General features: G+C 32.0%; 1 protein-coding gene across 8 annotated transcripts in view; it reads right to left on the minus strand.

Annotated features, from left to right (window-relative positions):
* The window catches only part of ATE1 (arginyltransferase 1), a 185,411-nt gene that overhangs the window by 126,954 nt on the left and 39,523 nt on the right, over nucleotides 1–18,934 (minus strand). For all 8 annotated transcript variants that reach the window (XM_051981569.1, XM_051981568.1, XM_051981567.1 and 5 more), the window contains one exon: nucleotides 9,325–9,357. In XM_051981569.1, the coding sequence (XP_051837529.1) occupies nucleotides 9,325–9,357 (33 nt within the window). The remainder of the gene's footprint in view (nucleotides 1–9,324; nucleotides 9,358–18,934) is intronic.

The following is an 18,934-nucleotide window of genomic DNA, read 5'->3' on the forward strand; positions in this document are numbered from 1 at the left end:
TGGAGGGAGGGAGGGGAAAAATCAGAACAGAAGTGAGTGCAAGGGATAATGCTGTAAAAAATTATCCTGGCATGGGTTCTGTCAATAAAAAGTTATAATTATTAAAAAAAAAAAAAAAAAGGAAAAAATGTAACAATAACAGCTAATATTTCTATAGTACTTACAATGTGACAGACACTGCTTTATAATTACTACCCTATTTAATCCTCACAATCTTAGGAGGAGGCTGAAACAAATTTAATTTCAGAAACTTGCTGAGGTCACAAAGTTAGTAATTGTCTGAGGCTAGATTTCAAACTCAAATTGTCTTGAGTGCTCTATCCACTGAGCTATGCAGTTACCCAAATGTAAAAAATGAGCACCATTAAGGTATTTAAAAAAAAATCAAAAACGAGTTCTTCTCAAGTATTAGAATGAGCTTTCCCAGGATGCTGTAATGTAAAAGAAGGCAAAAATTATGGGAGATCAAAAGTATACACATAAGAATACTTTGCCTATGAGAGAGCTTCAGGTTAGGTTTGGCTATCTTGGGGCATTCTGTAGATACTTATATTGCAAAAGTAGACATTATAGCTTTTAGAGCACAATTATGCAGAAACAAACATCTGTTTTAATGGGAAAGAGAAATTTCTAGAAAGGAGAAAAGAACAAATGTACCACACTCTCTGAGACCTCCTTCAAGAGGACCTAATTTTAAAAATGCCAGTTTCTCATTACATTCAAGACCATTTCCAGTTATCCTGGTTTCTATCTAGCCATTGGATCCAGATGTTCTGGAAAGGAAACTGAGGCAGGTTAATCTTGAATTCACCTGCATGTCATGGAATCACCTCCCTGACATCAGGGTCCTATTTGAGAATGAAGGACAAACAAATACAACCATCACAACAACTGTCTCTTTAATCCTTTTTGCCAATGGGAACAGAAATACTTCTTGTAAAGGCAGCAGGTAGGTAGAGTAATGAATACAGCACTAAACTTGGAATGAAAAGTTCCTGAATTTAAATCTTAACCAAACATACTAGCTGTGTGATCAGGCAAGTCATTTAATCTCTATCAATCTGTTACCTCATCCATAAAAAGGAGTAATAATGGTACTCAATAATACAATACATAATAACTAGCACTTACAGAGTGCTATAGAGCAATTTAAAGTTTGGAAAAGATTTTCCAAACATTATTTCATTTTATCCTCATAGCACTTTGGAGCAGCTAGCTGGCACAATGGGTACAGCACAGGCTTGTAGTTAGGAATATATGAGTTCAAATGTAGCCTAAGATAATCACTAGCTACATGACCTTGGCAAATTCCCTAACCTGCATGCCTCAGTTTCCTCATCTGTAAAAGGAGATAGTAATAGTCCTTGTTTCCCAATGTTGTTGTAAGGACAAATGAGGTAGTATTTATAAAAGTGCTTAATACAGTGCCTGGCATATAGTAAGCTCTATATAAGTATAAACTATCATTATTAGATGTTATTATTATCTCCATTTTACAGATGAGAAAACTAAGACAGAGTTTGAATGATCTGCCTAGTGTGACACAGGAAGGAGTAGAACTCCAATTTCCTGACTCCAGATATAGCATCCGAATGTGCCACCCAACTTATTTCACAGGATTCTCCTGAGAATCAAATAAGAAAGTCTATATAAAACTATTTGGCAATACTTTAATATGTAAATAACTGTTATTATTACTATAGTAGCAGAATCTTTAGTTTTTATTAATAGATGTCACCACCGAAACATCAGCTTAGCCGACATGTCTGACTCATACTGGGCAACTACATTTGACCAAAGTGCCCCAAAGCACGAGATAAATATCACATCCATGCTCCCCATGTGAATGCATTCCCACTCACTAAGCCAAAAGAACAGTTGCCCCACAAATGGATTTTTTCTATCCTCAGGAAGGAAGAGATGTTGCTTAGCAGTAAGATATGCACACTCTAGAAGCTTTATTATAGGTACTAGAGTTCTCTTAATTTTAAAGACAGGAAAGCAGTCCTATTTCTGTCTGTTTTCAACCAACTGTACAAAGCAATTCTATGTAGCTCTTCATTAGCATGGAATATTCCACTATTCCAAGTGATTATATATTTTCAAAATCTCATCTTTACTTTTTTTTTTTGATTTCCATAACAATACACCCTTGAAACTTTGCTTAGCTAGCATAACATGCTAGATATCAGTTTTTTTATAACCTATTTTATACCTACATGTAGTAAGTTGTATTTGTTATCTTCTTAAACAACATACTTCTCTATTTACAATCACAAATAAATTACACAGTGTTATAAGAGTAATAATGCAAAAATATTCTAGTTTGCTGGTTTTCAAATGTTTTTCACATTCCCATCTAATGACAACTTAAAATATATTTAATAAGAAATACAACAAAAAACACAGACAATGAAAGCCAAAAAATATCATCTATTTTAAAACATTGTGTTTTTGCAATTATAATATCTCTATACACAAGAAAATAAATAATTATAGATTATGTAAATAAACATTTCTGATTTCTTCTCTTTCACATAACAAAAATGACTAGCAAAGGTCAATAGCATTCCATGTTAGTCCACTTTTCACAATAACATACCAAAATATAAACACTAAGTATTGACAAACTATTGCATCTTTTATATAAAAAATCAAAACACCTGAGTTAATAGGCAAGGGGAAAGTCCTACATGAAACAGGATAAGGCTGTGTGAACAGACACTCAAATGTAATGAGAAAGAGTTTGAAGAAATAATTTCAATTGTACTTAAAAAGGCAGGAAATACAGGTAATCAGGATAATTTAAAAGATTTATATGAAATTATTTCAATATTCATTTTTTATATTTTTTATTATATTTCCCCCTCAAAATAACATTTGAAGTTTTAAAGTATTTCTTTCACAACTCTTAGCACCCTACATAAATAGCAATTATTATTATCATCAACTAATTATTCTGCACGATCAAGAACATGCAGTCTTTCTTCCCTTAGCTCAATGATCCAAAATCAAGAACAAGTAAAGGTGAAAATTCTCTCCCCTGCCTAGTTCTTCCCACATTCAAACTCTTATCCACTGAAACTGACTACTCTACTTATGAATCTCAGAAACCATTCCTATCAACATTTCTTCAGCACAATCAAATGTCAACATAAAACAAATATCATAAATGGTTCAGCCATACTCTGAGTGAAGGAGAACTCTTCAGTTTTCAATTATTTGCTACCACAAAAAGAACTGCTATAAATTTTTTTAAAAATATGTAAATATTTAAATAAAATCAGGTCCTTTCTTCTTCTGCATCTAGTAGCAAAAAGCTAAAAACAAAATAGATGTCTATAAATTAAGGAATGGCTAATCAAATTGTACATAAATAGAATTAAATAATTCTCTGCTACAATATACAGACTATACAAAGAACCATGGAAAAGCTCATATGAACTCATGAACAATAAATTTAGAAACGACAAAACATTACACAGAGTACAACCATGCAAATGGAGTGAATCAGAAGAAAATCAAAACTGAATCCTATGAAATCATAATCAAGCCAGTCTATAAAAGAGATATAGAAAAATGTATCACCTTCCTGTTTTTTTTTTAGAGAGGTGGGAGACTACAGGTATGAAACACTATATATAATAGCAGACTGGTATGATTTTTTTTGTCAGTTTTGGTGATTTCTTTTTCTTCTCATTCATGTGTTAGAAGAGATAACTCTGAGAAAAGAGTATAGGGAAGGGATATTTTAGGAAATATGAGTAATGGAAAAAATAAAATATCAGGAAAAATGTTTAAATTTAGGTATGATTTGAGAATCAAAAGAAAAAGTGGGAGTGGAAAGATGAAGAGAAAACCACTAAGAATGATTAAGATACAAAAGATGTGCAGCCAAGGAGTCAGGTTAAAAGGAATTCAAAATGGAAAAAATAATAATCTAGGCATATATACCCACATAATGGTTAGTTTTTCTTTCAAACAGCTTTTCTGTCACTGTCAACCTCCAAAATGGTGATGAGACCGAAGCCTATTCAATCTGATGACCGAAGGTTGTCTCAGAAGAGAGAATTTTAAGAATCTCTTGGTCTCTGATATATAATCCCTTTTATTTAACTACATCTAATTGAAGACATATGCAACTAGAGACACACAATATTTAATTCAGGTTTAGAAATGTCAATTTAAAAATGTCCATAAGAGAGAAGTCTGATATAAACTTAGCAGAGGAGTGTGCACCAACATCTACAAAACCACACAAAATTAGGAAATGGGAATCTGTTGCCTAACTTGATGAGGTGATAAAAGCCCTTTTTCCTATAAAGCTTAATAAGCTCTATTAGTCTTTAGTTTGGAGGAATGTGGGGGGGGGGGGGGGGGGGAAGGAAGGGGGGTCAGCTCCACAGAGTAAAGTAACTGACCTTCCACACATGGCTCCATTCAAATAGCAACATATCATATTACTGATGTAATTACCATAACCTGACAATTTCATCACAGTTATGTGGTTGTTAACTCTTTAGGACCTGCAACAAAGAATCCCCAAAACAAATAGGTCAGTCCTTTTAATCTGTAATCAACAAAAAAGAAAAATTGAAGCTTTACTATAAGCTGCAAATTTCATGGTTTTTTTTTTCTTTTCTTGAAAAAAAAATTATTTCTTTTTCACTAAAACTTAGATATTTGCCATCTCTAAGTTTCTTTTCCAACCTTTAATTTTTCAACAGAAAAATTAAAATATTTCTAGAGCTACACAATTTCCAAATACTATCACCCAAACTCACAGGTACTTAGGATAGAAAGGATAAATGAATAAATTTAAACATTGCTACTAAAAAATGTAGCTCCAAAACTAGTTTTACTGTGGAATATCAAATTCTCCAATAGTCAAATATATAAATGGAGCTACATGTCTATAATTCAAGATTACAAAGAGGAATTCAGTCATCAGTAATTATGGTGCTACCCCACAACCACTCTTTCCAATTTCCTTGACCCTACAAGTTAGAATCTGTGATTTCACTGGCATAGGTAATTCCAGCATATGAAGTCCCTTGACTACTGTAGATTAGTAATCTAACAATCTTACAAACACTTACCAGGTTTACAATTTTAGTTCATTAGGATGTGCACTGAAGAGCCATGCAAAAAACAAAATGACAGAAAAGAATTTGATAGCAGTTTTCAAAAAATTAAAAAGACAGGAGAAAAGAAGGCTGAAAGATGCTAAAAAAAAATTCAATTCTGTATTGATGAAATAAATCTCCTACTTCTGAACAAAGATGCAGCAAAAGTGAAGAATGAGATAGATTTTCAGGTAAAGGTAATCTGTTATTTCTTTTGGTTAACAATATTTAACTCCTAATACGGGAAGAGAAAGGTTTGGGGTGGCAAGGTAGGAGAGAAAAGTGCATTAATAGGTAGTGATAGAGATGGTAAGAAAGAAGTATTAATTAAAACATCTTAAAATACACAATAAGGAAAAAAACTTCAAAGAGGTACACAAATTATGCACAAAATTTGTTATTACCCTGTCAAATTTAAAGTACTTTTAAAAGAACAAAGGATTCATGGATCCAAGTGCAATCTTCTTTTTTCCTTTGTATAGTAAAATGTGATTTTTGATAACTGAAGATCATGATAAAAGAAAATTTTTTTAAAGAATTAAATAATTTTTTCAAAAATTATTTTCCTCACATAAGGAGGAACATGTAAATGAAGAAGAAAAACAATAGGCTCGGGCAACTCATAAACTTAGATTTTAAAAAGAAATATAGCAAAACTGGAAGGGTAACTAAGAAACTTAACAAACCTATCTTAAGAATCCTGAAAACATAGCGACAGTACTAAAGCCCAGAATGAGGTAAAATTGGAGAGAACATAGAGAACACAAAGGGACTGTTCTTTCATTGATGATGGGGAAAAGGAAGCTCAAAAAAGAAAGCACATCTGTGTTTTATATGGAGAAATAGTGCTAACTGACAATAGGGATAAGGCAGAGATGCTCAACTTTTGATTGTTTCTGTTTTCTCTGCCAAGGCCAATCATATCAGCAGTAGAAACAATGAAATTCAAATGGCTAACAGAGGAGCTTGATTCTTGAGGTTTGGGAAATAGCACAGAGGTTAAGCTAGCTGTTCTTAATTAAATCATCTTAATCTGCCAGCTTTGGACTGGAAGATGCAACTTAGATTTTAAATTATGGAAGATGTCCATAATATCTGAATGAACATAGAAAAAGGGGAAAGGGACCATCATATTGCAGAAGAGCAGAGTGTCCTGTTTTTCAAAAGAAAAAAATCATAGATTTATAGGTAGAAGGACCCATCAGGAATAATCTTCCCATTTTACAGATGAAGAAATTATGCTCTAAAGGTCACACCTTCAAAGGCTCTACGAGCCAAGACGTTTAACCCGAGGTACGCTAATGCCAAAACAGCACTCCTTCTCCTTCATGTTTCTTTTAACAAATATGCTAATTTTTTTTTCTTCCTTCTCGATCTGATTTTTCTTGTGCAGCAAGATAACTGTATAAATATGTATACATATATTGGATTTAACATATATTTTAACATATTTAATGTTCTGGACTACCTGCCATCTAGAGAAGGGTGTTGGGAGGAGGAGGAGAAAATTTGGAACAGAAGGTTTTGCAAGGGTCAGTGTTGAAAAATTACCCATGGATATGTTTAGTAAATAAAAAGCTTTAATAAAAATAAAAAATAAACAAAAACCAAATATGCTAACTATAGCTCAGTAAGCTTAACTTCAGTTTCTTGAAAAAGTCTATAGTGAACTATTAAAAGGATGGCTGCTAAATACATGGAAAGGAACCTAATATAGTGTCATCAAGAACATATAATGTAATACACTGCCAGAAAGACCAGAGTTCAAATCCTATCTTAGCCACTTACTCATTTTATTACCTTGGACAAGTTATTTCTCTCAGTCTGTTTCCTCATTTGTAAAAAAGAGAGATAATTGCCCCAAGAGTGTCAAGCATGGAGACCACAAGACCTGAATTCAAATCTAGCTTCAGAAACTTGCCAGCTGTATGTAACCTTTGGAAAGTCATTTCATCTCTTTGCCTCAGTTTCCTCATTTGCAAAATGAGAATAATAAAAACAAATACTTGCAGAGAGGGGAAAAAAAGAACCATCACATTTTTATATGAAGCAATACAAAATCAAAGAGCCAGGAAAGCACTATGTATAATAAATAGAACAACATCATAAATGTGTTGAATTGTTTTTCAGTGTGTATGACTCTTCATGACCTCCTTTGAGGTTTTCTTGAAAAAGATACTGAATTGGTTGTCCATTTCCTTCTCCAACAAGATAATATGAAGAGCAACAATAGTAAATGAATACTGTGAAATTATTATTTTTCAAATTAGGCCCCAAGAGAAAAAATTTCTCCCCATCTTATTTGTAAAGGAGAGGATTACAGAATGGAACACTGCATATTTTTTTTAATGTGCCAGTCTTCCCAAACTATCTTTCCCCACCGCTACCTCTCCCCAGCTTTCTGTGAAGCAAAAGATGGACAATATAGTAAAAAATGTAGGTGAAGTAGCAAAAAAATAAATCAATAAAAATTTATTTTAAAAAAGAACAGGTTTTGTCAAATTAACTTAATTTCACTTTTTGACAGTGTTACTAAATGGAAAGATGAGAGGACTCCTAAAGTTATAAGTAATCTATCTTAACAAAGCCTTAAAAAAAAATCTCCTTATTCTTATGGAAAAGATAGACAGATATGAATTAAATTATTATACACTTAGATAATGCAGAAAAGGTTAGAGAGCTGGAATCAAAGGCTAATTGTTAATGGTTCAATAATAATGATGTAGGAGATTTCTAACACTATGCTGTTAAAACATTTTTTGTCTCTTCAATAAATGCATAATTGGCAAGCTCATCAAATTTCAAGATAATGCAAGACTAGGAAGAATAGCTAATATTCTAGAAGACATTCAGAATTCATAGAGATGTTGGCAAGCTAACACATTAGGCTGGACACAATAAGCTGAAATTTGACAGGGAAAAATGGAAACACACAAATCAGCCTCACAGACAAAATATGAGAGATAGTTAGAAAGCAGTTTTCTGAAAAATATTTATTATGTTAACCAGTCTCTAAACTGAATATGAGTCAGCAGTGTGATGAATCAGCCAATAAAATTAATGCAATGTTTGGCTGCATTACAAATGGCATAGTTTTAAAGAAAAAGAAAGTGATAGTTCCAGGGTCTCATCAGATCTCATCAGATCTCATCAGGAGTACCATGTTCAGTACTGGGAACCATGGTAGAGGATTATATCCTATATAAATGGGATTATTATATTATTATTATTATATCCCAAATATAATATTCTTGAAAGAGAATCCAGAGAGCCAAACAACCTTAGTAAATGGTGAAATGGAGTTGGTCATATAAGGATTGTTTGAATTAATTAAGCATGATTAGCCTGGAGAAGAGAAAACTGGGGTTTGGGGAAAGACATATTAACTGCCTTCAAGTATCTGAAATGCTGTTCTGGGAAGAAGAAATTATATTTGTTCTGTTTGTCTCTGAGGGGGAGGAGGGGGGCAGAACCAGGAATGATGATCAGAAATTTCAAAGAGATAAATTTCAGCTTGATGACAAGAAAAACTTCTTAACAATTAAAACTACTAGCCAAAAATGGAATGAGGTATTTTAAGAAGCCAGCAAAGGCTGGATAAGTACTTGTTGAGCATTTATGAACAGGGGTTCCTTTTGTGTATGGATTGGATTAGATGGCCACCAAAGTCCCTTCCAAGTCTCTAAATCTATGATGTGACTTCTCCCTCTCTCTAAAAATCAAATGAAATGTACAATCTCCCAATTTTCTTCTCACAATAGTTCTTTACATGTTCCATGTACTAAAGTATCTTTACCACTATTATTAATGCTTTGAGAACAGTAGCTCTTTCTTACTTTTTTTGTTCCCATCATTAATTTGAGTACTGTCTGGCATTTTTAAGAGCACTCAACAAATGTTCAATGAATTTAAAAAGAGTGATATTAATTAGTATTTTCTTAAGTAATGCTTATAAATTAAGAACATTTTTACTAGGGATAAATGAAAGATAACGCAAACTGAAAAGAGCTATGAAAATGACTTTTGGTAATATATCTATTAGCTGAAGAAATTGTGTATATTTCCAAATAAGCCCTTATACAAAAACTTTATGTCTAAATACCACAAACCAGAATCCTTTATTATATACTTGTCTACAAAAATTACAGTAACAAATAGGTTATAAGAATCTAGTTAAAATAAATGAATAAATTCTTACCTCCAGTGGTGAACTGCAAAGGAATCTTGTGAACTGCACAGTAGAGATTGAAAAGAATCATATTCCCACAGAAAAGACACACACATACACACACAAAGAAAAATAAGAAAAAATTATAATTCAACATTCATTTTAAATAATAATTGCATATTTGAATATACAAGGAACTTTAAAAGCTATAATTGCATTTTTTTAAATCACTGAAAAGTATAAATCGTCTCATTGTCACCATTAGCTCTGGCTTGTCTTTTTGCTAATGCCCATGTATCTGGCTTTCTAAAATTTAGGATTTATACACGACTCCCTGAAAACAAAAGTATTACATGGTGTTAATGCCTCTAAGCCCAATTTTCAAAGAGAGGGTGAATGATTTGTCAGTGATGCTATAAGAAGCAATTAAGGAATTACATTTGAAGGATTTGCCTGAAAGATTCCTTCTAAGAGTCTATGTTTTTAGTCAATATATGCATATGTATGCACGTGTGTACATGCACATACATGTTTGTATATGTAATTGTGCTTATGGATAATTAATATTTTATTTATTTTTGTTTAGCAATGGGGTTAAGTGACTTGCCCAGGGTCACACAGTTAGTCAGCATGAAGTATCTGAAGCCCCATTTGAACTCAGGTCCTGACTTCAGTTCGATATTCTATCCACTGTGCCACCTAGCTACCCCTAATGGATAACTAATTAAAGGAAAAAAGTAAGTTCCAAATCAGTTTCTGGGCATTCTTATGACTTTCTCTATTCACCTCCACCCACTTAAAACTATCAGACCTTTATACTTTAATTAATTTTAATAATATAAAAATATAAGTAACAAATTCATATTATGTTTTAAATATTTTTGTCTTTCTTTTCCCTCAACCTCTAGCCCTCAGCTCATCATTAATGAATTAACTCAGGTAGTAATAATAATTTGTATTTACCTAACATTTCAAAGTTCACAAAACTCACTACATTATTACTTGAAGATCTAGGTTCAAATTCCATCTTGGATACTTAATAACTATATCACCATGGACAGGTAACCTAATTTTTCTAAGCCTCAGTTTCCTCATCTACAAAATGCAAGTAGCATCCATGCCTCCTGCATAATAGGCTTGCGATGAAAACCAAATGAGATAAATATATGATATGCTAATATTAAAACTCCATAAATATCAGCTATTGTGGCTTCTAAAAAATGAAATAACTTATAAACATTACTATTACGTTCCATAAGCAAAAAGAATTAGTTTTTTCTTTACTATTAGATGAACATTCTGGAAGTGTATACCAAAATCTGAAGAAACTCAATCCCTATTGTTTAAAACCCTACCTTAATAGATCTAGGTAAACAAGTTTCTACCTTTCTTGAAAATAATAAAATGTTAAATAATAATGGTAACATTTATATAAGGGTTCACAGTATATAAGTATTTTCTTCATAATGCCACTACAAATAAGTCAAAACTTTTAACATCCACATTTCACAACTTAGAAAACTGAAGTCTGAAGTAACTGTCAAAGTTGGGACTTAAATACAGTATATCTTACACCAAATTTAGTGTTTCTTATATAATATACAGATATAATTGATTTTTTTAAAAATAATCTTTGGTGTCTTGAACTTAACAGCAAAGGGGGGCATTCCATATATAAAGTTAAAAAGAGAAATACAACTCGTAATTCAACAAACATTTATTATGCATATATTATGCAAAAAGTACTACAGATACAACAGGAGAATCACAAACCAGTTCCAAACTTCAAGAATCTTAACAATTCTTCTAGGAAGGGATTTGTAATGGGCCAGAACTCTTGTACTTAAAACAAGGATTCTTACAAGGTTGTTAAAGTCAGTGGAATTGGTAAATACAATGGCTATCTAGTTTAGCATGATGCTTAATAGTTCTCTAGTTCAGTACATGTACTTAGTACTTAATATAGTTCTACAGGATTCACACCTATGATAATGTAATTAAAAGAGAGCATATAAGCTCAAACTCAGCCAGAGTCAGAGCCAGAGAAGACAAGTGGACTGGATGCAGGAATTTAAGTTGTTGGACTTAAGAGAGATTCATTTCCATCTTCATCAGCCTCGTGGTGGCTGGCCTGTCTTCCTGCTCCCTGGCACTGAGACCAAGGCAAGTCTGAAAAGTTCTCCAGAAAGCTGGCCCAAGCCCCAGGCAAGGAAACTAGATTATGAAGGAGATAACAAAGGATTTGGACTTTAATACCTAGCTATTCTTGTGGTGATTACTTTGCTGAAAGGAAGGTAGCTCCAGATACCTCCAAGAAAATGAACAAAAAACATTACAGGGATCCAACATGAAAATGGGTCACAAAAATAAAACAAAATAATCTGAAGGAGAAGAGAACACTAAGAAGCCATAACAAGGAAGGCTTCTTGGCAAAACTAGGCCCAGAACTGATCTCTGAAGAAGAGAAAAAAGTGAAAAGGCAATTGTCTAATATTTCCCCTCCCTCAACCCCAAAGCCAAGCAATCACAGAAAATGGATTGCTGAGTATAGGAACAGCAACTAGTCCAATCAGCTGAAACAGAATACTTAAAGAGGTAGTCATGTGGCAAAAGACTGTTAATATAACATAAGTCAAGAAGGAGCACCTGGAGCTTGACTCAGATTTTATAATTTATCTCTAAAGAAACATAGAGCCACTGAAGAGTCTTAAGCAGGATCACTGCTATAGGAAAATTGTTTTGACAGCTGTGTACAAGATGGAGTGGAGAAGAGAAAGAGTAAGTGGAAACTAATTGGGAAGTTACATAGTAATTTAGGTGAGAGGATAAAGGTATGAAAAGTAGTGGTTATGTGGAAATAAAGGAGAGCTATTAGAAAATTAATATGGAGGTAAAATCTATTAAGACTTGACAAGCTGACTGGATTTGGGGGAAAGATAAGAAAGAATGAAGAGTCAAAAATGACTAAAAAATTGAAAAACTAAGTGAAAGTATAGTGTTAGCCATGAGAAATAAGGAGATTTAGAGAGAAAAATGTTTGATTTTAGACATACTATTTAATCACGCTATGGGACATGCAAGTAGAGATATCTAGCAAACCATTGGCAATATTAAACTACAACAACTAGAAAGTGGATATATAAATAGAAATAATTGAGCACAGGAAATAATCTGACCAACTGAGATACTAAGACCACATGAAGAAAATATACAGAGAAGAGATTCTTGTCACAAAAATCTAGAGAACAAAGATTAACCAGGAGAAATGGATGATAAACCATCATCAAAAGCTATAGAAAAACAGAAGAAAAAAAAAAAATCCCTGGATTCAGTGACTGAAAGATTGTTAACTTTCAAAAAGCTCAAGCTAACTGATTTTTTGAGAGGGCAAACTACAAAGAGCTGAAAAGAAAGTGAGAACTGAAGGACTGGTGGCAACAAATTAGACAGCTTTTTCAATGAATTTAACAGGTTAAAAACTACAAGGTAATGGTTTAGAAGGATGGTAGGGTCAAGTGAAAAAGGATTTTTGAGAATGGGAAAGATCTGAGTATATTAGCTAAGTTGAAAAGAACTTTGTACATAAGGTAAATAAAGATAGAGAGGGAGAATGGAAAATGACAGGAGAGAGAACTATGGATACTTGAATCTAGATCAAAGCATAGATTTTTCACCTTTATTTTTGTTGTTTGCTCTTTCTTTGTCATGGTTTTTTTTTTCCCCTCTTGATCTCATTTTTCTTATGCAGCATGACAAACATGGAAATACATTTAGAAGAACTGTACACATTTAATCTATAACAAATTATATGCTGTTTGGGGGAAGGCAGAAGGGGAAAGAGAAGAAAAGCTTCAAGAAAAACACAAGTTTTTACAAAGGTGAATGTTGACTTGCTAAAAATTATCTTTGCATGTATTTAGAAAAAATAAAATACTATTAAAAATAGTATCTCAGAGTTGATATGAGGATCAAATGAAATATTTGTAAAATACTTACTTAGCACAATATCTGGCACATAGTAGGTATTATATGAATACTATTATAATTGTTGTTTTTGTTATATAAAAGGTCAAGGGGGAAAAAAAGAAGGCAAAATGGTTTGGAAGACTATGAGAAAGGGAAGGGATAGAGTTAAGGGAGGTTATGATAGGAACAAAGAAAAAACAAAATGAACAAATAAGAAGGAAATCAAACTTGTCCATTTCTGTGTGTAGCTGAGTTAAGAGTGAAGCTAGAGATAAGGAAAATAGAGAGATTTGATGACTTGAAAAAATGATGTTTAAGAACTGGAAATTGAGAGGATGCCCTTCAATTGGGGAATGGCTGAATAAGTTATGGTATATAAATGTAAAGGTATGTTATTGTTTTATAAGAAATGATGAGCAGGATGATTTCAGAAAAGTCTGGAAAGACTTACATGAACCAATGCTAAGTGAAGTGAGTAGAACCAAGAGAACATTGTCTACAGTAACAAGAAGATAATGTGATGATCAACTGAGATGGACTTGGCTCTTTTCAACAATGAGATGATATAAGGCAATTCCAAGAGACTTGTGATGAAAAGTGTCATTACACTTCAAATGTGATTCAAAAAGAGAGAACTATGAAGACTGAATATGAATCAGAGAACAGTATTTTCACCTTTTTATTGTTTGTTTTTTCTTTCTCTGTTTTTTTTCATTTTAGATCTGATTTTTCTTGTACAGCATGACAAATAAGGAAATATGTTTAGAAGAATTGTACACAGTTAACCTATTATCAGATTGCTTGCTGTCTTGAAGAAAGAGAGGAAGAGAAAAAACACAAAGTTTTGCATATCTGAATGTTGAAAACTCTTTGCATATATTTGGAAAAATAAAACACTATTTTAAAAAAGAAAGAAAAGATATGAATGATGAGCAGAATGCTCTCAGAAAAAAACCTGGAAAGTCCTCCAAGACCTCATGCAAAATGAAATATATACTGTGTACAAAGTAATAACAATGTTGTAGAATGATCATTCTCAGCAATACAATGATGCGAGACTATGCTGAAGGACTTATGATGAAAAATGCTATCCACACCCAGAGAAAGAGCTGATCGTGTCTGAAAACAAATTGAAGCATACATTTTTAAAACTATTTTTAAGGGGTTTTTTTTGGGGGGAGTGGGGAGAAATCTATATTTTCTTAAACAACGTGACTTTTAACCTTCTCATCCTGTACCATCCTCAGCAATGCTAGCTTTCTTCTCCCAAAGATGAGTTCCTTACATGGCTCAATGGCAGAGGGAGTCTGTGGGGCAGGAGGAAAAAGGGAGAAAAACAGGGAGGGCAGTTTAAACCACCCAAAACTTTCATACATTAAAAATTACATTTCTACTGACCTTTCCCTTCAAGTGTTTAACCTACAAGCTGAAATGCCTCTCAAATTACCAAGAGGCAATCTTTGATGAGAAACTATGGTTCTTTTATAAAATAAAATCCCCATTAAGAAATTTGGGAGCACTGATTCTGTTAGGTTTTTAAATTGAGTTTATATATTTATATTCTCTTTATATATTTATATTTTTTATTTTATTTATTTTTATATTTATTTTATATATTTATTTATTTATATAGATTTTTATATATTTATAATCTCTTTTATATAGAGATATATAGAGAGAGTTTAATCTTTCAAACATATATTTACATTTTTCAAATTGACTTTTTAAAGCAACATGAACACTGATAAAAAAAAAAGTACCACACATGAATGCATAATTTTTTAAAATTAAACTCTAAACAAGAACTAGAATTTTACTTTTTGATATCCATTATGAAAAAAGAGACATTCATAATAAAGATATAGCCACACCACTTATAAGAAAAAGATTCTATCCATCCATTCAACCCCTCTAACCTTCTCACCATATACCATCCTAAGCAATACTAAGTGCTCCCTTCTCCCAAAGATGAGTTTTTTCCATGACTTAATGGCAGGGGGAGTGAGGAGAAGAGGGAGGAAGTTTAATCCACTTTTATTCCTCTATTGGCTCTGCTTCTGACTTTTGAAACTGCTACCGTACATACCTTAGGTGCCATCTCACCTTGGAATTTTCCTTAGTGTTTGGTCTCTCCTCACCTTGAAACCTCCATTGACTACTAAACTCTTCTCATCTTAAAGTAACCATTTTTGTATCTTTGTCAATTCTAGGACTAGACCTTGATCCCCATTTCTCAGTTTCCCTGTTCTCCAGCTTTTCAGCTCTCTTTTGCGTGTTTTAAATTTAAGTTCCATGTTCCTTTGTGCTTTGTATCCTTAGCACACAGGAGATTATCTGTCATATATTAAGTCATATATAAGTCACATATTAAGTATTAAATTTCAATGCTCAGTATCTTCTCTAGCTTTTTACTAAAAGTATCATTAAAAAGATCTCTCCACAGAACTGAGAATAAAAATTAAGAATGAAAATCCAAACTTGTAATGTGTCTTCTAATTTATTTGGACATCAGGGAGACATCCCAGGGAAATTAAAACATTTATCAAGTCAAATCTTTAATGATTCGATATAAAAAAGCTAAAAACATTCTTGTTAGTAAAGAGACCTTAAAAATAAGTAATGTAACCAGAAAACATTATAAATACAATAAGCATCATGGAGGATTTGCTGGTTAGAAGAATCTAAGTGATACACGTAGGTAAAATACTGGGTTTACACTTATGAAGGTCTGCCTTCAACTCTTCCTTAGCTACTTACTAAATGTGTGGTCCAAAACAAGTCACTTAATTTCTCTGTTTCTGCATCTGTAAAATGAAGGAGCTGGACTTGTTGGCCCTAAAGTCCGTTTCGGTTCTAACCCTATGATATTTATATATATGCACATATATATATTTTTTAATTTATGATATAAGGGGTAAAGAACATGTGTGAAAACTCTAGTTGATAGGCTTTATCTATTGGTTTTTTTTTAAAAGCAAAAGCAACGTGAAAAATAATATAAATGATTCTATTTGGGAAATAGTTTCATAAAAGTTCCTTGTACTGAAGTGGGCTATAAAGTGAAAAGTAAATGCTAAGTCCAAATGCATTTTCATATTGCAAGACAATCAGAAACAAATTTCAGCTAAAATGTGCCTGAAAAGTGGAAGGACTATGTGACCACAGTGCATTTACGTAGCCTAAAATACCAATTATTATTTCCAAAGTTATTATTCAAGATAACTGTAACTGAACAATTCTCTAACTGGCTTATGTCATCACACAAATCTGAGAGATTTTATTACCTTTTAACCTAACAAAGTGAATAAGCTGCTATTAAAATCACTGCAGACTAATTCTACTTAACAATATCAGCGACCATTCATAAATGATAAGCCATAACCTATATTCTCTATAATTTTCAAATGGAACTATCATATTTTTAACTTACAAATGAAGATCAAAATTATAGCTGAAGAGTTTAGAAAAAATGGCATGTATGCTTTTGAAATATCAAATCAATTTATCTCTAACAATAACTGTAAGGTGACAGCTAAGATGTATTCTGTTTATTTATACTAAGAGCAGAATGTAAAGTCATATCTAAAGTCATACTTTGCTAAAATATTTCCAAAAGTACTTTCTGAAATCTTTCACAAATTAAAAATATTCATCATATGGACCTGGCTCTTTTGAATAAAGAAGTGATTCAAAGCAATTCCAATACACTTGTGATGGAAAAACGCAACCACATCCAGAGAGAGAATTATGGAGACTCAATGCGGATCAAAGCGTATATTTTCAGGTTTTTGTGACTGCTGTTGTTTGTTTTTCTTTCGCAAATATTTTTCCTTTTTTGATCTGTGCAGCTGCATAATGAAAATGGAAATATGTTTAGAAGAATTGCACATTTAACCTATATCAGATTACTTGCTGCTGTCTTGGGGAAAGGGGAGAGAAGAAGAAAGGGAGAACAATTTAGAACACAATGTTTTGCAAAAGTCAATGTTGAAAACTATCATTGCAATTATTTGGAAAAATAAAATACTATTTAAAAATATTCATAATCCAAAATGTCCAAAAATCTTGATACTATTCAAATAATTACCATTTTTAAAAACTGTAATGCTTTTATGGTTATCTATATCAAATTTTATAGGAAATATAAATTCTCCCTTCCTAAACATAAAAATAAGTTTATATAATTCATCTACTATAGAGAAAGATTTGGAAGATGAAAACTAAAGTGCAAAATATTTTCTATATCAGAATTAAATGTTATATTATTTCACTGGACAAATAAAATTTTAAAACTTTTAATGTCATTCAATGATAGTTCTTTACTCTAATCTCTATTTTATTTGTTAACAAATGTGGTGAACACAAATCTAGGAATGAGAAATTCAATATTGATAATTTTATCTTTTATGTAGAACTCTGGACAAAAGCACCATGCCTCCATAAAATCTGAAAATGTAATCTATCAAAAGTACCTTATTTATATTCAAGCAGTTTAAAAATATTTTCTGAGTTAATATTATATCTTATGTTGATAATGAAAAATGTATTGGAAAGATGTTTCCCCAATTCTGGAGATATTTAATAAATCAATTCAGAAAAACACTTGAGACTACTATGTATGTGCATATTTAATATGTGGAGGCAGCTAGGCAGCACAATAGAAAGAATACTAGATCTGCAGTATCAAACCTAAAATACCAGCTGTGTGGCTTTGGCCAAGTCACAACCTCTATTTGCCTCAGTTTTCTGATCTGTAAAATGGTAATGATAATAATAGTACTTACCTTCTAGAATTGTTGTAAGAATCGAATGAAAAAATAACTGTAAAGCACTTACACAGTGACCTGACTCAAAGTACTATATACAATGCTATTTATTATCATCATAATTACTATTATCATCATTATTACAATTATCATGTACGAATTCATTAGAGACACAAAGAAAAAAACAAGGTTTCTCCTCCCCTTAAACAACTTATTTTATGTAAATTACATAAAAGGTGCATAAATATAGTATCCCAAATTCTTTATAGCAAACCTACAATTCTAAAGATGCCACAGTCATTTTGTATAGAATCCTCCTGATTTAATAAGAAAAATATTTACTGAATATTTCTGAAAAAGAAGTATAAATTAAAGGAATATCCTAATTATATTCTTAAATTTCTAATCTGAAAGATTACCTAGTTTTATTAACAGAGATAATAATAACTGTTGAGAAAAAAATAGAAATAAAGGCCTACCTTAGAAATACTAAGATCTCTGTTCCAGATTGCAACAATAAAGTGATGAATTTTTTGGCTTCCCAATAACATATAAAAGTTATGTTTATACTATACTGCAATATATTAAGTATACAATTATGCCTTATGTATTGTTTTTAAAATACTGTAATAACTTAAAATTTTTCTTACTAAAAAATGCTGTCATCTGAGCCTTCACTAAGTCAATCTTTTTGCTGGTGGAGGGGCTTGCTCTATGCTAATAATTACCCACAACTCAGGGTGCTCTATGCTAAATACTGTACCCTAATACACAATGGATAGAGATATGTGCATACACACAAATAAATGTTCTTTATGTTCATTTTAATAGGTGTAATATGTTCTGCAAGCATATTTGTATCATATTAATTATAACAAATTTTATGTATATATATGTGTGTGTGGATA

The sequence above is a fragment of the Antechinus flavipes genome, chromosome 2, assembly GCF_016432865.1.
Source record: "Antechinus flavipes isolate AdamAnt ecotype Samford, QLD, Australia chromosome 2, AdamAnt_v2, whole genome shotgun sequence".
Taxonomy (NCBI): domain Eukaryota; kingdom Metazoa; phylum Chordata; class Mammalia; order Dasyuromorphia; family Dasyuridae; genus Antechinus; species Antechinus flavipes.